This window comes from Notolepis coatsorum (assembly GCF_963971535.1).
Source record: "Notolepis coatsorum genome assembly, chromosome: 6".
Taxonomy (NCBI): Eukaryota; Metazoa; Chordata; class Actinopteri; order Aulopiformes; family Paralepididae; genus Notolepis; species Notolepis coatsorum.
This window is the reverse complement of record NC_140170.1, coordinates 156,764,885-156,791,685: the sequence shown is the minus strand read 5'-3', so window position 1 is coordinate 156,791,685 and position 26,801 is coordinate 156,764,885. Positions and strand designations below refer to the sequence as shown.

Here is a 26,801-nt window from a genome sequence, read left to right as displayed (position 1 = left end):
GTAAACTATTTAGCTACTGCACCGCATCACCAAAGTAGAAGTCATTTTGACGTCACGTTCAGCACAGTAGTGCATGTCTGCAACGATGGCGGCCACCTTGAGAGGAAGCTTTGTAACATTGGTCAAGGTGAGTTTTTAAGACTGTTTTCAGGTATTACATGTTATTGAAAATACTTACACAGTAAGGGAGTCGCTTGCCGGCCGGCTATCATCTTCTTAAACCCAAGCCCGTGTCTGATAATGCACTGTCAAAAGATAGAGGCTTAGGTTTTCTCATTGACATTCTGACATCCATTGCTTGTTGCTAAAGAGCTCTGCGTTAGACAGGTCGTTGGTTCAACTAATACACTGCAGTGATGGCTTCTAACGTTATAGATTGGTTTGCTGGTTAGCCAACGTTAACAAGAAACTGGTGTGCTGTCCGCTGTAGCTAACGTGTAATGATAATTAATAGCTAACCGGCACCGCTAACTAAATTGGTAGCTAACGTGACGTATTGTAACGGTCAGTGTATTAGCAAAGTAACGCCAATCTGAGTCTACCTTTCGTTTGAACCAACAACTAACCACTCGACAACTGTCTGAAGAGAGCTCCCCACCTGGTGATCTCATGTACGTTAATTCCTTTCACATCGTGTGGTTGGCTTAGGTAACAACATTGCAGTTCCTTGCCAAGTCAGTATCTCACTTGCCCAGCCAACAGTTATTGTACTTGCCTCTTTAAAGATGAGGCGCAGCATTTTTCCTTCCGTTTTGGGATGTAACATCCACACACACTATCCTAGACATTGCCCTAATAAAGTTGCTAATAATAGATAATTAAGACATTGTTCTCTGTGTTGTCCTCCCTTCTTGCCCCATAGGGTCTGAGTCGCCCCCGGGTGCAGCAATTCGCCCTGCGCCCCCTGAGTGTCTCTGCTGGCCTGTGTTCCCCAGAGGCCCCTCCAGCCCGTGCAGATGCCACCTTCAAGGTCACCATGGTGCCAGGGGATGGGGTTGGACCTGAGCTGATGACCGCCGTCAAGGATGTCTTCAAGGTATGTAGTATGTCTCTGTAAGGAATGGATCGACCTGGGTGGACGCTGGAAGTTTTCTCTCAATCTCAACTACAAGATGGAGGGGGAAGACTGAAGTTCACAAAAACAGCAGGAAGTGCTTCAGAATATGTCTAATAGAATACTGTTAACTAGGGCTGGATGATTAAATTTAATTAAAAAAATTATTGCCATGTTGCTCTCATTTTGTCTTGTGTTGTAAATGCAGCACACCCTTTCCTTCACAGCGCCCCTCCGCGTGAATACTTTACCCAACGCAGTTGTGTTTCCGCGTCTCTGATTGGCCCACGCGTTTCTGGTCATGTGACATGTGCGCCAATCGTGGGACCGCACGTTTCTACACTGGTTAAGCTTAAGCGCTCTTTCGAAGTTGAAACGTCGTTGAAAGAAACGTCAGTGGCCAATCGGATCGCGGAAAAATGCAAGTGTGTTGGCAGAAAACTAGACTCCTCCCAGGATACATACCCCACCAGCTTCCAACCCGCTAACACTGCCAATTGTGTTAGTAGGGATGACTGACCAAGCTGGAGGTACCGCTGACAGCTGGATTCGATCCCAGAGTATCTGCGGTGGTAGGCGAGCGCTTAGTCCGCTGAGCTACCCAGCCGCCCCCGATTCATATCGATTTCTTAGGAAATATCTGACAATTCAAATGTAGCCCACCTGCTTTTAAATAATGTCTAGATGGAACAATTTTGCTGTTTTGTCACTGAACTGCAGCGGCAGCACTTACTTGATGTGTTTCACCAACACGCATTCCACCATTACTAAGACGAGAGGAGACATGTAGAGGTGTGGAAATCACTCTTGCCTTATTAGTCTTGTGTGGAAACGGGGAGGAGGGTAAATGGGACGGCTTACATTTAAAGCGAATAGAGATGCCGTTTGCTTATGTCATGCTCTGTTTGGGATTCCTAAGGAGCAAAATGGCCACCATGTGAATATAGTAAATTCCCCACTAGGTTTGACCCCTTGACCTCTCTCCCCCGCCCCAGGCAGGTGATGTGCCGGTGGAGTTCGAGGAGTTCCACCTGAGTGAGGTTCAGCACATGGACGGTGAGGAGAAGCTGGACCAAGTCCTGGCCTCCATGAAGGTTAACAGGGTGGCCATCAAAGGTAAAGAATGAACGCATGGAGAGTAGGGTTCAAGTTTAGTTTATTTGTCTTATAAGGTACATGTACATTACAGTGAAATGCTTGGTTCTGTATGAGCCTCCTGAGTAGGGCTGCACGATTAATCGATTTTTTTTTTTTTTAAATGTTTACTTAACTTTTTTAAATGAGGGTTCTGACTTGAGTTATTTTGTATGTTACAAGAGAATTTTAAGTTTAAGTCAAGCACTTTGATATGTTACGTTGTCTGTTTAAAGGTCCCGTGTTTTGCTATTCTTTTCACTATTTGGGCAATGTTACACAATTCCTGTGAGTCTATGGAACACATCTGTAAGTTTCTTTCAAAAAAAAATCATTGTTTTGTATTTCTAATCAAGTACTCTAAAGCAGCATTTTTCCACTTCAAGATTTCAAGCTGTTTTGGGCTGGGCTCCGCCCATAAACGCTTTGAGTGACAGTCACCCACAGTCTGCACTGGCAGACAGAGGGAGACATAGAGAGATTGAGGGGATACTAATAAATTTCCCCGTGGGGGGGCATAATCCCACGGGACAATGCATTGGTAACTTGTTTCAAATGACAATATATACCCCTGTGAATATTATTGCATGGATCGGAATACGGGCGCGCGCAATGACATTTTGCAGCAGGTTGACCGTGATATGCGAGTGCTCCCGTCTGCGTCTGTGTTTCCCCGCGCGGTCGGGAGTGTGTGTGTAAATGCTCCGTGTCCCTCTCTCTCCCTCTATATCTCACCCGTGCGCCACGTCAACTCGTTTGAGGAAGTGTCAGTATTTCCACTTGCTCTGTTGTTGAGCGAATGGTTGAGTGTGGCTACAACCATAGAGGGGGCGTTAGTTCTACAACCATAGAGGGGGCTTTAGTTCTACAACCATAGAGGGGGCGTTAGTTATGCAGATGAGAATTCTTGGACGTCACAGGTACGTGAAATTCAGAATAGCTTAGTTCAGTGAGGGAGGAACTTGAGACTGGACTGATGAGCCAAAATGAGAATTGGAGACACAGACCCCATTGATACAACCCCACATTGCTAGAAAACAATGCTAAACACTGGAAAAGGCCATTTATAAGACACAGGACATTTAACACAATCTGCGCCGGAAACGAGTTAACTCGTTATTGCCCGCCATGCGTTCAGCACCAGAAACAAGTTTGCGTTCAGCACCAGAAACGAGTTAACTCGTTTTTGGGATCTTTATTTCGCTATATCTATTCATAATTCATAGCTGCAGCCTCTGGTATACCCTTCAGATACTGTCTGAGCTGGCAGAAGGTCAACACCGCCCTCTACTGCCTTACGGAGCTATTGCATCTCATTGAAAATGGGCTGGTGTGTTTTAGGAGCCGATCTGAGCCGGGCGGGCAGGGTTTAAATACTCAGGCGAGCCAGTTCTATACAACGATGCATCGAACACTAACCCCGCCCGCCCGTCATTGTGAAACGGTCGGTAGTGTGGTACGGACCTCCACAAGCAGTATTTGGAATTGTGATCAGATATTTGGATTATTTCTTTTGCATTACATCAGATACAAGGTAGGAACAATATATATAAATTTGATCGTTGATCTGACATTTATTTCTACCGCGATCACAGCTATCTGTGTGGGGGGGGGGGGGCGAGCGTCCCGCTACGGCGGTTATTTTATGTATGCCCCTCACAGACCCATGTCAACAAATGCTTCGGCAGAGTCGAGTGCGCCTCGAGTGATACTAGCTAACGTTACTGTTTAAACTAAATTACCCAGTCAACTATTCACTTTAGTTTAATACATGAGGCATTGTCTAACATTATCTAGCTGGCTAGCTACTGATGGCTCCTGATATCAACGTCTGATATCATTATTTTTTTTATTTCTTTCTCCAATTTTCAGTTTTTCTCCCTGTCCCAATTTAGTCGCCGTGCCAATTCCCCCCCTCCCCTACCTGGCTGCTGTATGCATGTTCTCCTACGATCGTTACAAGGGCGTCCCGAAGCCGACCGCACGCTTCTTCCAATACGTGCGGTGACTGCCAGTGACGTCGTTTCACTTGGCAGCGAGGACTCTCATTGGTGAAGTGTAACGCGTGGGAGGGCACGCTATCTCCACAAAGTCCTGCCCCCGCTGAGCAAGCGCCGAGACCTGACCTGTAGGCGTCGCTGTCCACAACGCCAGATTCCCACCCACCAGCTTTCCACCCCCTAATACTGCCAATTGTATTGGTATGAACGACCAGCCAAGCTGGTAGCAACGCCGAGAGCTGGGCTCGAACCCAGCATCTCCTGCGTTGGTGACTAGCGCAATCTCCGCTACACCACCTGACCGCCCTTGATATCATCATTTTGGCAATAGTTTTCGCAGTAGTTGGCTAGTGTTGGCTAACTAGCTATCGTTGTTCCGTGAGCTAACGTTAGCTACCTAGCTAACGTTACTGTTTAAACAAAATGACCCAGTCAACTATTCACTTTAGTTTAATACACAAGGCATTGTTTAACGTTATCTAGCTGGCTGGCTAGCTACTGATAGCTCCTGATATCAACGTCTATCATTTTGGCAATAGTTTTCACAGTAGTTGGCTAGTGTTGGCTAACTAGCTATCGTTGTTCTGTGAGCTAACGTTAGCTACCTAGCTAACGTTACTGTTTAAACAAAATGACCCAGTCAACTAGGGCTGTCTTAAATACTTCGAAGCTTCGTTCGATGGCACAAGCTTCGAACATAAAAATGTATTTTAAATATTATAATTTTTTGCCTCAAATCTTGCGCCTCCATTCCAATGAAACGAAAGTAAGCGGCGCCTTCCCGCCTCCATTCCAATGAAACGAAAGTAAGCGGCGCCTCGACTCCACCTCTCTACAACAAGCACGTGGAGATTATCTGTGTTGAAAACAACAAGGACATGTGCAGCAGACATGTCGACGAAGAAGCGAAGCAATGCCGTTTGTTATTTAAGACTATGTCGGACAGATTTGTGTTCATTGTGCTGTTTTTTTAAAGTGTCCCGACCCATATAAAAATATGTCTTAATAAAACGTGCTTAATTAAGTCGAATTCTGCCTTTGTCTCTATCAACTACATATAAATATTTATATAATTGTTTGCTTGATAGACGAAGGTTGCAACATATGTCATGTCGTTGGCTATGAGAGCAGCCCCACTGCACCCAGGCAGCGCAGCCGAGTGAAACCTTGTTGGCTGCGTCAGTCACGAAAGGGGCTACTTAATTAATTAATCCAATCTACTTTATTTATAGAGCACATTTAAAAACAACAAAGTTTACCAAGTGCTGTACAAGTCCCACAACAAAATTTTTATTTTTTTTCTCGAAGCTTCGAATTAAAATCGAAGCTCGGCCCCGAAGCTTCGATTGCGAAAAAAAGCGTTGAAGGTCAGCCCTACAGTCAACTATTCACTTTAGTTTAATACATGAGGCATTGTCTAACGTTATCTAGCTGGCTAGCAGTAGCTACAGATGGCTCCTGATATCAATGTCTTTTATAACATCATTAGTTTTTGCAGCTGTTGCCTAATTAGCTATCGTGTTTCATAGCTGTAACTTAACACTGAGAACATCTTATAAGTTTCAGTTCATAGGAAAATACTTTGACTATAATGGTCAGAAGTAAATTAACTTAGATTACTATCACTTTACTTAATTTCTAAGATTAGATTAGATAATTTAGACAGGACTTTGAGAATGCCTGTGTTATACCTACAGTATAATACTGCCAGCTGCTATAAGAAAACCAAAAACTATCGGTATCTGCCGATATGACTCCTAGACGATCGGGTATCGGTGGCAAAAAAACGTGATCGGGGCATCCCTAGTATGAAATCTATAGCTCAACATGACAATATTCGCAATTAATTGTAAAAAATAAAAAAATCGCTGAATTTTATTTCAACCAAAAATGCTTAACAAATAATGTTAGTGATGGAAGGGAACTCATTTTGTGCAAAAATGGAAAGCTTTCCAAATGTTCAGGAGGTAGAATTGTTACAATAGCCGATAATCCATTTTCCCAAAGATAAATCCCTATACGGGTGGACCTCGTGGGCGGTCCAAAGTGACGTCAGACTACACCTCCCTATTTAGGAGCAAATTGTTTGCATGATTAAAAACGATGGTTCGAACATCCGTTCGAAAAACCCTTGCGAATGTTCGAATCCCAAAAACAGGCTAGGGACAGCTCTAACTGGAGCTGAGCTGAATTTCACATTGCGAGCTAACTGTAATACAATGTTATTTTTTACAATAATTTGCATAACATCTTAAGAAATTACTAATGTGTATGGAAACTGACAAAAAAGGTAATGGTAAAGGTAACGCTTAAAATGTATTATTGCAGCGGCAAAAGGCGCAGTGGAAATGTTTGGGTGCACCTATGAAAAGGGTGCAACCAATGTAAAAAGTTAGTCTGGAGCCCTGAAACTATAAACGATAAATATAAAAGTATTGCGATACCCAGCTGTTAACACTTTGATTGCCTAAGGTTAAATTCATGATATACCATCCGTTGCCAGCTCTATTTAACATGGAGAAGTTCCCCTTCTTTGCAGGGCTATAACTTTTTAAATTCTATTGCTAGATTGGAGCAGCACGGAGTCTCGACTCGGGACTTATTTTATTTGGAATATAATGACTTTATACGCAAAAGTAGCCTAGTTTTAAGTTAAAATATTATAAATCTACATGCCTTGAGGATGTCATTCTTTATATAGCCTGCCTATCAGGCAAAAAAAATTATTCTAACGGAAACACTCATACCGTGATATAATACCGTTACTGTGCAGCTTTACTCCCGCTGCTGGGGTGAAGGGATGGACAGGATGCCACTCGGTTGTAAAAAGGTTTTAATTCTTTTCTCCAACAGGTTACAAACCTTGAAACAAAACACACATTCAATCAATAACTACCACAATACTACTATCATTCTTAAAACAAATCGCTTACACACATTCACTCACCAGTCCTCACTCGTTTCCCTTCGCTGCTGTCAAATTCCCCGCAACTTCCTGTTTACTCGTTTCACTGACACCACGTGACGTATCTCGACCAATTACAGCCCACTCCTCGCTACGTCCCTGGATCACATGTGAAATGAATACACCTCCATTCACAACTTTAACCAAGCATACAGTGCCTCCATACATCCGAAATGACAATATAATTATAACCATAGCTCAACTACCACTAATCAACATTCACATAAACGCACAGCATAAAAAACAAACACAAAAAAAACATTACTTATTTACAAACACAGACTAAAGTGCACCTAACCTCCACCACCACAATAGAAAGCTGCACAGTTACCGTCTATGCTTCAAATTATACCGTGATATACATTTTAGACCATACCGTCCACCCCTACCGTGGGCAACGTTTTACCATTAATCTAATGTGGGTCAAATGTTCATCATAGCAGTTAGTGTCGAACACGGTAATATTACACGCTAAAACTCACCCCAGTCTCCGCGGGCCGTTGGGCGATCAGCGTGGGGTAGACAGTTTTCCATTATGGGATGTTGAAATACCCGGTCCATTTCCAGGTTGTATAATAATATATACGTCCAAATCATGTTGTTTTTTCGAGTTATTTGCAGCGATCGATGTTCACTGTGTGAAGACTGAGTCTCTCTAACATTAGCGAGTGCCCGGACCACATAATATGGAGTGAGTCCTGCCGGGTTAAAGGTAACATCCGTTTTTTCGATCTGCCGATCGGCCACCAGATGGCGGTCTTGAACCGCTAGAGGATTGAGAGGAGATCACACTTGTGTCTCAGGGCCCCGGAAAGGAAATATGATTCCGATCACAGATTTTTGAAATATTGATGTCAAAGGCGAGTTACGGCGTCTTCGGCAACTTGAGCATGGCGGGGAAGGACGCCTAAACTCGTCCTTTGGCAACTAAAGTATTAAAAACGGTCCAATACTCTATTTTCTTAGTATTAATACTTTTAGAATAATAGCCTGATGCTGTATTTTCTACGAGTTGAGTGGATACGTGACCGGAGCTGTGTGTGAGGAAGAACGCACACTTTGCATAGTGGGGGTGTCGAGAGTGTCTGCACTGTTTATGAACAATTTTCCATGTTCTGTCATCCAATATTATATACGCCGTACGCAGGGGTCCTGTTTTCACTGTAGCAGCCTCTGTCCCTCTGCGTCGTACATGGGGGTCCTGTTTTCACTGTCGCAGCCTCTGTCCCTCTGCATCGTACGTGGGGGTCCTGTTTTCACTGTCGCAGCCTCTGTCCCTCTGCATCGTACGTGGGGGTCCTGTTTTCACTGTCGCAGCCTCTGTCCCTCTGCATCGTACGTGGGGGTCCTGTTTTCTCTGTCCCTGTGTTGTACGTGGGGGTCTTGTTTTCACTGTCGCAGCCTCTGTCCCTCTGCATCGTACGTGGGGGGCCCTGTGGTCTGCAAATGGGCCATAGAATGTCTGGCAGGATGTTATTGTTCAGGTTGTTTCACACTCTTCCCATGCAAGGAAGGAAATTAACTACCAACTGACTGGTGAGTGAATTGGTCAAATCCACAAATCACTTGGTAGTGGTTCTTGAACTCTGTGGTGGATCTGCTATATTCAAATATCCATTTTGGCTTGTAGAAAATGGTGACCTAGTTTCCAAAATGTCTGTCCTCCTCACAGCTCACCTTCATAGTGAAGATGTTCTAATTGGTACCTGCCTGTGGATATGGTTACTGTATGGACACCTTGCTAACTAAACACTGAGCAAGTTTCAAGTTTCTTTATTAGTAGGGGTGCACCGATGTATCGGTCGGGTATCGGTATCGGCCGATAAGCTTGAATGTGCCGATGGCAGTAGCCGATAAATATCCATCAATTTGTGTTGCGTCAAAAGGCAAAAAAAAGGTTGTCACGTCTCGACCTGCACAACGCCGCCCCCGGCCCACACACACACACAAGCTACTGCATCAAAGTTACTACTTATGATTAACAAATGCATTAGTTTTGTGGCATTAACGTTATATAGTTAGTGTTACACGTTCAATAACATCAGCATATTATTTACCCGAACGTAGCAAGTTGTTTTTTTATTGGATTCTATTATATGTTGTACCACTGTATTGCACATCGTCGCGGGCAAGACCACCCGCATTTCATTGTATACTTGTATGCCGTGACAATTAAAACTCTTGACTTGACTTGACTTGGCATTACTCGTTCATACTAGCTCAGTTCCTTCCATTGCTCATAGAGCCCTGAGTTTTACCCATTCTGCAATCTGTTAATACAATCAGACACATGTATAGAAAGGCTTTGTTTTATTATAACATTCGTTGCAGTAAAATCATTATGCCTCGTTTAGTCATCCTGCGGAGCTAAACGTCGGCCGCGCTGCCGCGGGGATCTAACGTTGTTGTTATAGAAAACCTCGTCAAAATCAATGGCGGACAAATGCGGAAGTAAAAAATGTATACGCGCTTGCCGATTGGTGGTAACAGCAGAGGCGGGTGCAAGCGGTGTGTGACGTAATTGGCAGAATCGACTCAAAATTTCATTGGTTGAGCGCTCTGGTTGAGACTAAGTATCCAGCTGCAGCCCGGTAGACCATACTGGGAGAACTAGTATCTAGCTGCAGCCCGGCGGACCATACTGGGAGAGAGATAGTGCTATTTCTTGATGTTTCCTTTTTTTAAGTAAGTAAAGAGGCATATGTTCATATCGGTGAGCACAATTGTAACAAATATAAATAAAAAAAATATATATTTAAAAAAAAATTGCCACAAATATCGGTATCGGCCCATTGTGTTAGTTGAACAATCGGTATCTGTGGCAAATTTTCATATCGGTGCATCCCTATTTATTAGTTGTCATACAGAATGTAACTGAGGGGTACAATTCCCTGACTGTATTGATAAGTATGGTATTATTAAACCACTACCTCTTGTACTTTAACTTCTGGCCATCCAGTACATGATATAGATATGATGAACACTTTCCCACCTGATGAAACGAAGTCCACACAAATGTATAAATCGAATATTTTATATAGCAAAGGGTATATACAACGTTCACTTAATGACATTTATGATTTGAAATGCACTTGTATGGCAAATGAGTATTCGTAGGTAAATCAACATTGAATGTCCAATCTCTGGTTACGCAGGGAGCAAATATACAACCTGGTTCTTTAGGGAACTATAGCGATGGTACTTAAATGATTATAGCTGGATACACTAAGGGGGGGGGGGGTCCCGCTGGTTGTAAGACAGTAGGGGGGGGGGTTAGAAGAGCCGCTGGCGGTATCCCATCTGGCCGACGATTTCTTGGGAGAATTCAGAGTCCTGAACACGATGCCCACAGAACCTCGGTCCGCAGATGAATACAGCTGGACCCTCTGGTGGACGGTAGCTGCCGGTCCACAGCGAAGAGACGTGAGGCGACCTCACTCGGGGTAGAGCGCCGTCTCACCTGGACTCCTCTCGGGGGGGTAGTTCCAACACTCAGCAGTGTTGGCCGTTATCCATGGAATAATCAAAGCACCCAAAGCATGTAGATAATCCAAGCCGTGGAAGGCTCGCCGTCGTCCGGGTAAAGTAATCCAATGTACAGGTCCACTCGTCCTGGCCCGGAGCTCCTCGGATGCAAGCACCACACGTGGTCTGCCCAGCCTGGTTAAGACTCCAGATAACGTCAGGAACGATGGGGGTACTGCTCACTTTATAACTCTAACCGAACGATGCACCATACATAATAGACTATTATTAGCTTAATAGAAATACGTCCAACTCGACGGTATAGTGCCAAACTATTCAACTATTAATTCAACTATTAATCCACACGATATCTCAATGCCTATTCTGAGGCCAAGTAGGCCTTACTGCACCACACGTGCGTCGTGGGTGAGGCTTCGCGTCTGTTACTAGGTTGGAGGGTAAGGGACTAATGGACTAAAAGAAAGTTCTACTTTACTTGCGCCATATATATATGCGCTGTGAACAAATAGTACCATTCGTATTTCGCCAGACGTATTCCTACGCGGAACCGGGCTTGCCACGACATGTTTGTCGGCACGATTGAACTTGAACCAAGGGGCATGGCTGCTGGCGCCAGGTTCTCGTCCAATGGTAGAATGAAACTATTATGGGCTGTTTAGTAGACTAAAGGGATATTCAGTGCATATTGTACAAGGAATATACAGGGGATATCAAACGATATACAAATACTATTAAATATATATCCATAAATAAATATATATATTGGGTTTAATCTGATCCTTCACAACACAGAAGTACAGAATACTTTTATACAAAATGCTTCAATGCTGCAAGACTGTGGGCTAACTCTTGTAATGCTAACTAAACAAGGAGCACAGCTGTGGGATAACTCTAGTAATGCTAACTCTTGTAATGCTAACTAAACAAGGAGCACAGCTGTGAGATAACTCTAGTAATGCTAACTAAACAATGAGCACAGCTGTGAGATAACTCTAGTAATGCTAACTAAACAATGAGCGCAGCTGTGGAATAACTCGTAATGCTAACTGTTCGGTAGACGAAGGCAGACGGATATAAGGTTGCACAATAATTGTATGTTGAACACTCATGCACACACACACACAGGACAGAGCAATCGCATATTAGACCATGTTTGTTTGTAAGCTGCCGCCTAGCTTTTCTTTAATTTATTTTTAAACGCATGGTGGTTCTGGCACATTGCCATAGTCACCCCTATACCATTAGTGAAAACCCTGTGGCCTAGTGCAAATATAATGACACAGAAAACGCCTCTAATATCGTTAATCATAGTTTGAAATGTATGTCGAGGATCGCTATATGATGTTTCTTCCCCCATATCGTTCAGCCATACTGTGACCTATATAGATTTGAGTTTTGTATCATTGCTTCTGTTTGTCCCCAGGAAAGATTCACACCCCCATGGAGTTCAAAGGAGATTTGTCTTCATATGAGATGAGACTGAGGTAAGACCAGCACCACAGCTCACTCTCTCTGTCTCTCTCCTTTCCTCCGGCCATTTGGCTGGTGCTCTCTTTTGGTTTTATACAACATTTCTTCTCCCTGCCTCTCCCTCTCTTCTTTCCCTGCCTGCCCTTCTCTTTCCCTGCCCCTCTCTCTTGCTTTCTCTCTCTCTGTGTGATGTACATGTACTGTATGTACCCAACTGATTTGTCCATTGAACCTATATGCAACTGAAAGGTCTCAATATCCGATAGCACTTACAACGTCTATCCCTCGTCTGTTTGTAATCGATGCCGACATCATGAGAACATAATTTACGTGTTTATTTGCCCCTCTTTGTATTGTGGGTTCAGATGTGCAAGTCCCTAACTCTGTCTGTGCCTCAGGCGTAAACTGGACCTGTTTGCCAATGTGGTCCATGTGAACAGCCTGCCGGGTTACAGCACCCGCCACAACAACCTGGACCTGGTGATCATCCGTGAGCAGACGGAGGGCGAGTACAGCTCTCTGGAGCACGAGGTACAGCAGACCACACCGGACAATGCCGGTATTATCTCTAGAGCGCTTGCTGTGATCTTTAATGTTATGCTGCTACGTCGATCCGCTGTGTCTGTCTACATCTGTTTTTTTTTATTCATTTTTAATGACTAGTATCCATTTGTTGGACAGACAGAGTTGTCGTTAGGTTCAAATTTTAAAATAAACCAATGGACTAATACCTTCCGTAAATTTTTTATCTGTTCACTGACTGATCAATGTAGCTGTTATTTAGCGCATCACACAAACATACTTTTGCTGGTCTGGACTGGTCCTCCGAGCTCCTTTCCAGTCGAGCTCCTGCAGGGTTTAAATCTGAAATATTGCCAAATCCTCTGCCTTTGTTGTGTAACTTGTCGTCTCGTCTCTAGAGCCTTTTTTCTGTGATTCAAGTTAAATCTACACTAGAAGTTAAACTTAAGCTCTTCTGTACTGCAAACCTCTGCTGTCAGTGCATAAACTTTCAGTTTATAATATTGTCTGAATAAGTATTGATAACATGCTTATTATTTTACAAATTGAGTTTTTTTTATTTGAACGTGGACACTGATATGAGCGAATTAAGTAAATGGGTTTTATTACTCTGTGGAGCCTGAACAGAGTAACACTGGTATCACTGACTACCGCAGCAAGCCTACATCAGATGCCCCCCCCATACTGTACCACTTCCACTCAGTAAGAGTGGAGAATGGATGCACTGCTCTTGACGCCCGTGTAGGATATAGGCTACTGATGTCAGAGGATTTCCCTGATGCTGTCCGATGTGGTCTAGGGCTTTTCCTTGGTGCAGAGTCACAACTAGGGGGTGGTCCAGAGGGGGGCTAAAAATGTATATTACAATGAACTTACAATTAACCAGTAATGGTGCAGCCTAGTCTTAACCCAGCGTGGATTGAAAAGGCCTGGTGCAGCCTAGTCTTAACCCAGCGTGGACTGAAACGGCCTGGTGCAGCCTAGTCTTAACCCAGCGTGGACTGAAACGGACTGGTGCAGCCTAGTCTTAACCCAGAGTGGACTGAAACGGCCTGGTGCAGCCTAGTCTTAACCCAGAGTGGACTGAAACGGCCTGGTGCAGCCTAGTCTTAACCCAGAGTGGACTGAAACGGCCTGGTGCAGCCTAGTCTTAACCCAGAGTGGACTGAAACGGCCTGGTGCAGCCTAGTCTTAACCCAGAGTGGACTGAAACGGCCTGGTGCAGCCTAGTCTTAACCCAGAGTGGACTGAAACGGCCTGGTGCAAGCAGCCTAGTCTTTACTCTTAACCCAGAGTGGACTGAAACGGCCTGGTGCAGCCTAGTCTTTACTCTTAACCCAGAGTGGACTGAAACGGCCTGGTGCAGCCTAGTCTTTACTCTTAACCCAGAGTGGACTGAAACAGCCTGGTGCAGCCTAGTCTTAACCCAGAGTGGACTGAAACGGCCTGTCCCCGATCCGTCTTCATTCTCTCTCCCTGCTCCTCAGAGTGTGCCCGGTGTGATAGAGTGCCTGAAGATCATCACCAGAGTGAAGTCACGACGCATCGCCAAGTTTGCCTTCGACTACGCCACCAAGAAGGGTCGCTCCAAGGTCACCGCTGTACACAAGGCCAACATCATGTGAGCGCCACAATGCCAAATCATTTGTTTTCATGATCACTACTCGAACACTCATCCTTCTCATATGACATCACTGGTGATTCAATTATACTGACGCGTATCCTCATCTTATTGTGTCGTTACAGGAAATTGGCTGATGGCCTCTTCCTCCAGTGCTGTGCCGAGGTTGCAGAACTGTATCCCAAAATCAAATATGAGAACATAATCATCGATAACTGTTGCATGCAGGTAAGATAAGAACCACCCTCTTACCATTACGTATACATGACTCGCCCACAACGTTTGCTTTGCTATATAGCTAATGTACATTATACAACAAGTCAAATATCATAAATTATGATAAAGAGCGGCTGGGTGGCGCAGCGGACATTGCGCTCGTCACCAACGCAAGAGACACCGGGTTCGACTCCGGCTGTCAGCGTTGCCTCCGGCTTGGGCCAGCTGTCATACTAACTCAGTTGGCAGAGTTAGCGGGTGGAAGTCGATGGGTGGTAATCTGGACGTTGTGGACAGCGACTCCTACAGGTCGGTTGGGGATGCCTGCACAGCAGAGACAGGAAATGGCGGGGGTAGTGTGAGCCTCCCACACGTTACACCTCGCCAATGAGAGTCCGCGCTGGCAGGTGAAAAGATGTGACAGGCTGCCTCCTTGTGTATTGGAGGGGACACGTGAGGCAAGGCTTCTAACCGCCCTACAACCGGCCAGTGGGGGGCATATGCAAGCAACGTTCAAGACAGGGGAGGGGAGAATTGGCACAGTGGAATTGGGATGGGAGAATAGAAAAATAGAAAAAGAGGAGAAAAAGTGGATCAAAAAAAGTTTATGATAAAGAATGTGGCTCATATATTTGAAATTTGATGCCTTAGTAAGCATTATATTTAACATCCGAGCAGGCATGTTTTTGCTCTGCAGATACAGTACATTGGTACTGCAAGTTGAACTTGATCATTTGTATACTACGTTCATGAAGCAGCATGAGATGTATGAGTAAAAAGCATACATCATTTGAAGAAATGTAGACTACATCTTGAAGACACCCGTCATCGCTGAAGACGGCCATCATTACGATAGCTTGACGATAAACCTTTGGATCTTTGAAACATTATTACTAGGCCTGTCACGATAACACATTTTGCTGGGCGATTAATTGTCCCAGAAAATTATTGCGATAAGCGATATTATTGCGGTTTTGAGATTTTTTTTTTGTTGATAAATGTATTTCCCAAACGTTTTCAATTAACCTTTTTATTTATTTTACTAATATAATAATAGCATAATAATGCAAGGAAACCGTTTCAAAGTGCAATAAACCTTTATTTAACATTGGAAGACATTTTAAATATCCTAAATAAAAAAATTCTCAGTTTGATTGTTTATTATAAAACAAACTGAAACTGGAAACAAGTCCTCCGTCTGGCTTTTTGTGTCATCATTTTAACATGTGCATGTATTATTAATGTACCTTGCGGTACCATGTACAAAATGTTAATAAAGTATGAGGAAAAAACTGGAAACGTAATAAATAAAAAGGCAGTGAAACAATAATCAAATAAACACCAAAATATATACCGATACTATCTCTATTGGAATGGAGACTTCAGCACAGGATAAACTAGGGATGGGCAAAAATAATCCAGATCGATTGATCACATGATTTACTCGTGGAGGAAAACGCTGTACAAAATAAACGTCTTTTCCGGTGTTTTAGACTTTTATTTTGAAACCCACCGACCGGAGTGAATGTATTGTTGTTATTATCCTAGCAGAACGTATGAGCGGACAATTTGTCTCGTCCGGTTCTGTGTTTTTGAGCTAATGATAAAACAAATGTTGAGATTGTTGGTGAACAACTAACTTTAGGTTAGCTACTAACGTTGGATGCAGCTACTACAGGCAATCAACGATGAGGAGGAAGCGTCAAAGCCGTATATAATAGAATAGCCCTGTGGTGCGTAGGCACGACTCGAAACTACCGGTTATAATAAATTAATTCATGTTTAACTTGTCCCAGTGTCCAGTCCTTTGACTAGCCCCACCCGTTCATTGTAAACAATGATGCATGTAATTGTATTAACGTTATTGTGTGTTGTAGCTATGCTATACATTGTATTTTGTTTGTTAGCTATTTAGCTAATGTTGATAGCATTGAATAGCATCAACGCTAGATCTTTAATCTTTATTTAGCAGTCCAGTTTCTCCGGGCAATAACTACTTGGGTCTAAAAATAGCTACACTACAAAGAACGCTACTTGGTTAAAAGGAGCAACACTATTGAGAAATGTAGTTAAGCTATGTGGCGTTGCTACTCCCCACGGAGCTCCCGTGCTGTACTCTGTAGTAACGCCAGCGGCCCCCCACACGGAGAGTGACTGACAAGGGGTACTGGTTCCGCCTCATTAAAACAAACGCGCAAATAGCAATGAATCGCGCCCGTCAAAATCATTGCATTCATTTTAATTAACACGCCGATTAATTGATTTATTGATTATCGCGGCAGGCCTAATTATGACCTTTTCTAACTAGTTGGTTGCTAGACTATGTTGGCTAATCCTAAAGCCAGCTTTATAGAATAGCCAGCGAGTTGTAATGTTACCATGTATCAAAACTGTCAAAATCCAAGTAATTGGAAGATGGTGTCTCCAAACATTTACATTTCATCAAATGATGCATGTCCTGTTGTTACCTTTAGTAAAAAATTATATTTACCCTATCTCGAGCCCCGCCCTCATTTCTTGATCCTCCAATCGCAACTGTTGCTTCCCTCGGTGACTAACAAAGTTACTATCCTCTTCTCTCAGCTTTTCACGGCTCTTATTGAAAGTTCCCTCCCCCTATCTCCTGTAGCTGGTGCAGAACCCGTACCAGTTTGACGTACTGGTGATGCCCAACCTGTACGGCAACATCATTGACAACCTAGCCGCCGGGCTGGTGGGAGGGGCAGGCGTGGTGCCTGGCGAGAGCTACAGCGCAGACTACGCCGTCTTCGAGACCGTAAGTTTCTACAGCACCGCCGTGCGTCATGCGATCTTATCCAGTTTGATTTGTTCTCTGTTTAGCCAGACAACTATGCTGTTTTTCAGACAAGTAAAGTAGTTGTTCTTCTTCTGACATCCTACTAAAAAATAATGTGGTGGAGAGAGCCTGCAAGTCAGAATTCTAAGTAGGAAACCCTGGGATGTTTTTTCAGAGATGCAGTTGAGCCCCTGCACTGAAAAACCATATACTGTAAGGCCATGTCCACACGAGTATGGATATTTAGCAAAACGCAAATTTTTCCTCTACGTTTGGGCCTGTCATCCACACGTAAACGGCATTCTCGGAAGAGAAAACTGAGATTTTCAAAAACGCTTTTTAAATATCCATTTCAGTGGATCCGTGTAGCTATGTTAAACGTTAACAGTAGTCAACCTCTACTGTCTTTAACTATGAGTGAACACAACACTTACTATCTTTAGATAATAAAACTTTGTTCCTCTGAAAATGTCAAACGATGGTATGGTTCTTCGTCTGAGGTACTCGATTATCTGATATCATATTAGTATGGCAATATTGCACACAAAGAAATAACTGCATACCGTATATATAGCTGTGTGCTCAGAAACCAGCCGACATCAGTCTCTTGTGGGCATCCTGAGACACAATGCACTGAAGTTGAAATTACGACCCACCAACTGGCAATGTCTTGACTTTCAGCGATGAATGGAATATGTTACCTTGTCAGTGTGATTGAGATTTCATTCCAACGTGTAGCATAGATGGGAACGAATTACGTGAAATGATGGCTTAACACTATAGAAATACGAGCAAGTTGAAGTATTTACCAACTATCCCCCTGCTGTTGGATAGTGTAGAAGATCCCAAGCTGCTACTAGGGTTTCCCATTAATTACCTAGACGGTGGCGGCCCGCCACAGTTGTATAACGAACCAATAAAAAAATAAAAAATATATATATTTTTTTTTAACTTTTTTTTTTAATATAAAGTTTGCCAATAGGGATGTATCAGTAGTATTGGTAGTAGTCGTAATAGTAATCCACTATATTTTATTTTCTAAAAAATAAACCAGTTCAACACAGGTAACCACTTTTGCTTCATTTCTTTAATGGCTCAAATGTATGCTCTAGTCCAGTGGTTCCCAAACCTCTCCTCGAGGCACCCCAGCCGTTCCATGCATTTGTTAAATTCCACCACCAGCACACCTGATTCAACTAATAAAGGGCTAGTTAAGTTGAATCGGGTGTGCTGGTGGTGGAATTTAACAAATACATAGAACGGCTGGGGTGCTTCGAGGAGAGGATTGGGAAGCACTGCTCTAGTCGATTTTGTGTTTTGAGCACAAAGTTCATCATAGATCTAGCCTATTTATTTTGCTCTCAAAGTGCACCAGATTGATGCATTTAACTTTCAAATGTACCAAAAAGAAAGTTCGGGGGGGCATGCCCCCGGACCCCCCTAGAGGGTCGGCAGTTCACCCCCCATAGTCTCTGAAAATCCTGTGGGAAACACTGTACAGGGTCGCATGACTGTGGCTCGGGAGGTAGAGCAGTCATCTGGTTATCCAGAGGTTCCCGGTTAGATTCCCGGCCAGCATGTCAAAGTGTCTTTGAGCAAGACACTTGACCCCTAACTGCTACCAATGAGCAGGTTGACACTTTGCATGGTTGCCTCTGCCATCGGTGTGTGAGTGAATAGGTCAAATGTGAGGAACAAATTGTAAAGCACTTTGGATAAAAGCGCTATATAAATGCACCATACATGTACTTTAACGCCTGTCTCCCCTCTGTCTCTGGTCTGCCAGGGAGCCCGTCATCCCTTCGCCCAGGCTGTGGGCAGGAACATTGCCAACCCCACGGCCATGTTGCTCAGCGCCGCCAACATGCTGAGACACCTCAAGTGAGTCGAGACGCTGTTCTGTTTGATTAGGGAACTATCGCGTTTAGATTCAGTGTTTCTTAATGTAAATCCTGATCAATAGGGAGGTGTAGTGGTTACGTCATTGTTGTTTCCGGCCGGCCCACCTTGCTTGAAATTGCAATGTATTTCCAATGGCCAAATTTCTAAATCGTCAAGTTTAAAACTAATAAAGCATGAACATTGGCATGGTGTACCTTCTGTGTGTATTCATCCACAATCTATAGCTCAACATGAAACAATTGGCAATTAATCGTAAAATAATTACGTACAATTTTATTTCAACCAGAAATGCTTAAACAATAATGTTGGTGATAGAAGGGAACTCATTTTTGTGCAAAAATGGAAAGCTTGCCAATGTTCATGAGGCAGAATAATTACAATAGCCGATAATACATTTTCCCAATGATAAATCCCTATGGACCACACAGGAAACTAAAGTGACGTCAGACTACACCTCCCTACACAGCAGCACAGAAACGGTTAAACAGTGACATGGGACATCATGAATAAAATGTGTCATGATGTAGGTGTTGAATAGGATACATTTTTAAACTGTAGGTTTAAATACAACGAAAATAAGTTTGGCATCCAACCAGAATAGAAATCTAACTGTGAAGTGCAATAGTAATATACAATGTACAGGTGATTAAACTGGGTACAAAATATACAAATTAGTACTACTGAGGAGTGTTAATCAGATCTATGTACAGAGTTGTAGTATATGTACAGTGATGCATGTATAAAGTAGTAGTCTTACTGGCCAGCAGTGTAACTAGTAAGAGTAGGATGTATAGATATAGTACAGATATATAAAAGGACTGTGTACAGGTAAGTGGATAGATGCGGTGAGAATAAATAAATATATATATCGTATATACAGCATTATTGTACATGCTGAGCTATGGGTTATATGCAGGTGTACAACTAAGTATTTAGAGGGGTTATATGCAGGTAGATTCAGACAAATATATATATGCGGTAAATGTAAATATGACATAATAATAATAATTTCATTTAATTTATATAGCGCTTCTCAATGACCCGAAGTCGCTGACAATAGTCGGGAGCAAAGTAAAAACAAAGAAACAAAAACAAAAGGAACATGAGACCATGGGGGGAACAGGGAAGACAGCATGATAGCACAGAAGACAGAATACAGACATCAATCAGGTTGGAGGGGGGGGGGGGGGTTGAAGGCAAGGGAGAACAGGTGGGTTTTGAGGCGAGTGTAGGGGAGTCTCTGATGGACTGAGGGAGGGAGTTCCAGAGTCGGGGTGCAGTGCGAGAGAGGCCCGATCACCAGAGTTTGGATGTCGGGACAGTGAGGGAGGCAGTGGAGGAGGACCGGAGGGAACGGGTGGGGCGGTAGGGAAGAAGATGATCAGTCAGGTAGGGGGGGGCCAGGCTGTGGAGGGCTTTGAAGGTGAGGAGTAGTGTTTTAAAGTTTATGCAGTGTTTGATCGGGAGCCAGTGGAGAGACATGTTTGGTATTTCTCATCGAAGCCAAGGGACATGGCTAGCTGCAAGCTATTCTCAAAGTAGGGCCTCTTGATTTCAACGAGAAATGCTAACATGACATTTAACATGACAGTTAACTCTTTCTGCAACGTGACAAGAAAAGTAACCAACTGAAACATAAAATGTCAAGGCATCCCTCCCTTGATGGGTTTGAAAATGTTTGTTTTGCTGGGTTTTACTTTTGCATGTGGTGTTTTTGCTTTGGAGGCAAATCGGTTGCCAAGCAGGTTGAAGCATTATTTGAGGCACAGTGTATTTTACACATATCTGTCCCTTAACACTTTGGCTGCCTAAGGTTAAATTCATGATATACCATAGATTGCCAGCTCTATTTGTCTATGGAGAAAGTCCCCTTCTTTGCAGGGCTATAACTTTTTAAATTCTATTGCTACATTGCCATTATTAGGGCCCATTCAAAGTCCTATATGTATTGTTCATTGTGTAGCAACGTTAAACTTTTTCATTCACATATTCATAGTAAAGTATGGTCTAATGTATAAGTATGTTTTCATCTCTTTCTGCAGCTTTCTCCAGAACGTGATATATAGCCCCAAATGCATTATATTGATGATGAAATACAGTTTGATGGCAATCAGCGCGATATAAAAAATTCCAACTAGACGTACTTCTAGAAGTTACTACACGTCATCTGATGTTGACCGGATGGGCGAGGGGGCGTTTATAATTCCGTGGGCAGCGTTATACCAATCATCTAATGTGGGTCAAATGTTGATAATAGCAGTTAGTATCGAAGACGGTAACGTTACACGCTCAAACTCACCCCAGTCTCCGCGCGCCGTTGGGCGATCATCGTAGAGTAGAAATTCTATCATTATGGGATGGCGATTTACCCGGTCCATCTCCAGCTTGTATAATGGTATATACGTCCAAATCATGTTGTTTATCGAGTTATTGGCAATCGATCACTGTGTAGCGTGACGAGCCAGAGTCCCGGGACCTATAGCGAGTGCCCGGAAGTAATACGGAGTCCAGCACAACCTCTATGGCACATCCTGTTAAGCAGTTGCGCCGATCGGCCACCAGATGGCGCTCCTGAACCGCCAGAGAGCTCAGTGGGTCCTGCTGGTGGATCTCAGGCCAGCGGAGGGGACATATGAATCCGATCGCAGATTTTTGAAATATTGATATTAAAGACGCTGTAAAGCGTCTTCGGCAACTTGAGCATGGCCCGCAATGACGTCTAAACACGGTTCCCGGCACCCAAAGTGTTAACCTCTTAACTGGCGCCCCCAAAAGTGGCAATTTTTTAACTTGAACTTGAGGACTGCATACTTTTTTTGCAAACTAAAATACTATACTTTATACTTATAGCACATGCATGGGCCTAGTCTCTTTTGAAAGATAACATTCTGAAGTGTCTTGATACACTAAAGAGAACTCACTTTTAGCTAATGAAATAGAGTAACATAGGTCTGAACTTGAGTTGAACTTGTGTACTCACGTTTTTCTGTAGTAGTTGCAATATCCAAAAGTATATTTCCAAAAAGAATTGGTATGGCTGAAAACACCCTGGGCCTGATGTTCTTTGTGTAATACCAAATTTCATAAAAATCAAGCGATTTTGGTAAAATGTGAGAAAAAGAACCCCTGCAGGTTTCCATGTTCTCAGACTCTAATGCATTCTGCGCATTTTCTACTTCCTGTTTTTGCTTGTGACTTTTCACCTAGATCCCTGATTCGCTCATCCCCACATGGGGTATCATTGGAAAGCCACACGCATTGGTTACAACCCTGTCCAATAATCTTCGGGATCGCCAAATAATTGACTGAGTTAGAGCCTCGGGAGTGGTATTCGAAAAAATTTAGTCTGCTGAAGACTTTGTCGCACACCTCACATATCGGCATGTAACTCGAGAACTGCTGAATGGATTTTGTTGCCTGAAACGGCAATTGACAGGCAACAAATAGGGCTTTAATTAGATTTATATATTGTATTAAAGAATATGCACACCCGAGCTGCTATAGGTCGCCAAAGTGGCGCGTCACGCCGGTGGGCAAATCATCCTCAAAACGTTCCGGGCCTGGGTCTGTGCCAGTTAAGAGGTTAATGCCCTTAGAGTGGCACGGAGAGCATGCTTGACTGTATGTGGATGTGTGTACATGACTGTTCTGGCCACACCTCAACTGTCACTGTATTGTGTTGCAGCCTGGAATATCACGCCAACATGGTGACGGATGCTGTCAAGAGGGTCATTAAACAGGGAAAGGTACGTGTGTGTGAGAGAGGGAAGCTTACTCTCACTTATTCATCCAACCTCAGAATTTAGGACCCTAAATTGAGATCAAACCCTGACTGTTGCTTCCCTCGGACAAATGGTTGATGCTTGAATCTTCTTTGGAACAACATCCACTCACTATGATGAAATGCACATCTAACAAATTGCAACCCTTTTTCTGTACAAGCATGTTGTAGAGCCTTTGATTACTCGTTTTGAATGTGTACATGTGTGCGTGTTTACATGTCTTAACCCCCACAGGTATGTGTTGCTCCCCTGCTGCTGTTTGGCCTTGTTCTAAGTCTTCACAGCCGGGCTACATGCATCTGTTACCATGACGACGGTCTACACTAGACTAACCGTTCCCTGCTATCCTCCCCTCTTGAGACTAACGTACCCTGACAGCGACGCTCCTAACATGAAATCAGCCAACCGTGGTCTCTCCATACAGCGGTTAAAGTGCATGCTCTCAATCCAGTGTGATCTGTAGGTTAGGATAGTTTTTTTCTTTTCTCTACAAGAATTAGTGACTGGTTTAATTCCAATATGGAGAACCCGTTGGGAGAGGTGACTGGGTATAATTCTAAATGGAGAACCCGTTGGGCGAGGTGGCGGGTATAATTCCAAATGAAGAACCTGTTGGGAGGGGTGACGGGTATAAATGGAGAACCCCTATGGCAGAGGAGATGGGTATAATTCAAAATGGAGAACCCCGTTGGGAGAGGTGACTATTCCCTGTGTGTGAATGTGAGATGATGTGAACATTACTGAGAGGATGTTTGGCAACAAAGTGTAATCTGCCTGCTAGATGTCTGAATTTGGTTGTTAAATGACCCAGGACGCCTATCGTAAAGAGTAGGGGGTTCCCCGACGTTCCTGGCCAAATTCCCATATCAGGTCTCTGACATCAAGACCACCTAATCATCCCTTCCCCTTAATTGACTATCAATCCCTGTCTCCTGAGCCGTTCAGCCATTGTGTAGTGTGCTGGGTCTATGGTAGCCATTGAGCCTGCGTAGCCCATGGTTGGGTGCTACCATTGGTGGTGAAGGAGAATTTCCACCATACATTTTTGAGTATCTAGAAAAGTGCTATATAAATTCAATTTATTATAATTATTATTGAAGTGCCCTTCCTCCCTCTCCCCTGTTCCTCCTCTCTCCCTGGCCCATCCTGTGTGCGTGTCCCAGGTGCGGACGCGAGATCTCGGAGGTTACTGCACGACAGAGGACTTTGTGCTTGCCATTGTGGATAACCTGCATTTCCGGAAAACTTACTAAGATGTCTCGACTCATCTTGATCACATACCCCATCCTCCATCCACCTAAATCTGGACCGATGTCATAATAACATGATATATGTTCATCCCCATGTAACATCCAATTCACTGTGCCAGAACAATCATGCCACAACGAGTGTGTTTACAATACACGTTAACATTCCATTATTTGGTCAACTCGAGTATTCTGTCTTTGAGTCACGAATACTGGGATGTGACCGTATTACCTGGGATTCTGCTGAGGCATATAAACGCACCTTATCCAATTTTACTGTCTCGTTTTGAGTATGTTAATATTCTATTTACTCATTTTATACAGTGTTATTCATGATCTGGAGATGCAATATATCCTGTCTTAAGGCCTTCCCAGGGATATTGGCTAGTATCCGAACACTGTACATGTAAACACACTCTTGTTTCCTCTCGTTTTATAAAAAATAATGACTTGTTTAATTGTTTCATCATCGCCATTTCCCTAGTCAAATCGGGGATGTCTTGTACTTGGCTTAGCCTAACTTGAACTGTGCAACTCATGGTGCTACCTCTGGAATAGAGTACATGGCCTCACCCTCAAAGCCCACATAATCACTTTTCTCTAAACGCAAATGCACATTTCTTCATCTATTCATCCTTTTTGAGTCTTGGGCCTTGATAATTAAGTTTGTCTTCTCCAGCTGTGTTAGAAAATAGAATTGTGTACTCTGCTTACGCTTAATCCTATTCCATCTGTACTCGCCAGTATGTTTAAGACAATCTTTTTACACTTTAGACTTTTCAGCTTGTCCAGTGGACCTCTCCGTCTGCATATTTTCCTGTGCTATCGCTTGGTGCTGCTATAATATTCTAGCCAGGTTTACCTTTTGTATTTTCTTCTTTTCAGTCTTGGATGAAGGCTTTTAAACACTCGTCATCACTGCAATATTTTGATCAGCTAACATCTTCCCTCACTTTTGCCCTGAACTCTAACCGTGAGCCTTGTTTCACCGTTTCTACCTTCCTCATCTGTCCAGTAATCGGGCAGAATTGAATCTGACCGATATCTGACCTTACAGAATTTTGCATGTGTTGAAAATTGCTTTCGGAAAAACAACTTTGTGACCTTACGGTAACATGTCTGACCTCTTAATTCCTTGTCTGAACGATATTGGTGTAATGAAGAATCATGAAAGCTATTTTTGGTCCTATTATAAGCTTGTAAATGTGTATTTAAAGGGAAATGGGTTTTTTTCCATTATTATTTTGACCATTGCCACTTAATTTAATTTTGAACAGTTTAACCAGCACCAACTTACCAGCCATATCATACCCGTTAACAATCATGTTTGAACGCCATGTTTGTTTATTTTTCTATTGTATGTGTCGGATGCAGTTGTTTTTCATATCTCAAACAGTTGAAGTACCTTGTTGGTCTTTTAATGGAGATTTCATTCATACTGCAGGAATACGATTGGGGTATAATGTTGGACACTTGTGGACTTTCGCTCTCTATTGTCTAAAATGTCACAGTGGTTGTTGGGCCTTAAATTAACATGTTATGTTCTAATAAAATAAGAATGGAATTGTGTCCTGGACCTTTTCTATTTTATATAGTGAAACATTTATGTATTCTGTTGCATACCTTCAAATGTGTCACTGAACATTAAAATACAGTATAAGTTTACCATAGATCGATTGGTTTGGTTTACAATTGGATCCTGTTTTGATGAGTGCTATACTTGACTGTAGACTTGTAACCCCTAGAAATAAATGTCTAGTCTGTTTGGACTTCGTTGGGATCACCAGTTCTGTTTGGTTCAGTCCCCCGCCCTCCCCTCATATTTTCCTTAGGAGAAGGAAGCTTTGTCTTTGTCCTACAAACCATGCCTGTACGTTTTAATTGTGAAAGGCTCTCTAACATGCTTGCTGTGGTGATGTCTGTCAATTGTGTGTGTGTAACACTGCTCTCGTGTTTGCGGCAGGTGCGTACAGGAGATCTGGGAGGCTACGCCAGCAGTGACGAGTTCACCCACGCTGTCATCGCTAACCTGGCCGTCTGAAGGTCGTACCTGGAAACGTGTCCGCACATTAGTCGCTTTTCTGTTTACCTCTCGTCAACTGTCATCACAATGACCGTACAAACATATCCTCATGACGGCCCCCACACCATGCTCCATGTAAACACTCCAAAGTATACAGGTGAAATGCACAATAGTGAAACATTCACATCCTACTTTACATACAACCACGTGATATGAAATGAGGGATCTGTTGTATTAAAGCTTAATGACTTGAGAATACATTGATATGAATGTTTTCCCATACAATAGCACTTAATATGCCTGTCACATTCCGGTATCTGTGCGTTCTACTTAAACAGATCTATACCTGCACCTCCGTTAAAAATCAACATTGTATGTACCGGTACTATGTAATATTTATTTATTCATTAAAGGTTTTATCCATTTTGCTTGTTCTTTTGTGAATAAAGGATGTGATGTATTTGTTTGGTCAAACGTGGTAATGAAGGGACAATTCGGTCGATATTTAATATTTGTAACATGAGTCACTCGAGTTTGAAATCGGGGACAATCTTCAAAGTTTGGTGTGAGCTGAATGTAAAA

At 43.1% G+C, this 26,801-nt stretch overlaps 1 protein-coding gene across 2 annotated transcripts; it reads left to right on the top strand.

The window, feature by feature from the left end:
• On the top strand, positions 1 to 26,644 carry idh3b (isocitrate dehydrogenase (NAD(+)) 3 non-catalytic subunit beta). 2 transcript variants are annotated; one of them, XM_084317789.1, is made up of 11 exons: positions 1 to 127; positions 863 to 1,036; positions 2,050 to 2,170; positions 12,063 to 12,123; positions 12,508 to 12,640; positions 14,119 to 14,252; positions 14,378 to 14,480; positions 17,098 to 17,244; positions 19,052 to 19,146; positions 22,853 to 22,913; positions 26,160 to 26,644. In XM_084317789.1, the coding sequence occupies exons 1-11, from the start codon at positions 74 to 76 to the stop codon at positions 26,235 to 26,237; spliced, it is 1,161 nt and encodes a 386-aa protein (XP_084173915.1). In that variant the 5' UTR covers positions 1 to 73; the 3' UTR covers positions 26,238 to 26,644. The 2 variants fall into 2 exon arrangements, with proteins under 2 accessions (XP_084173915.1, XP_084173914.1); XM_084317788.1 differs by lacking the exon at positions 26,160 to 26,644 and adding an exon at positions 24,113 to 25,765.
• The last annotated feature ends 157 nt before the right edge of the window (positions 26,645 to 26,801 follow it).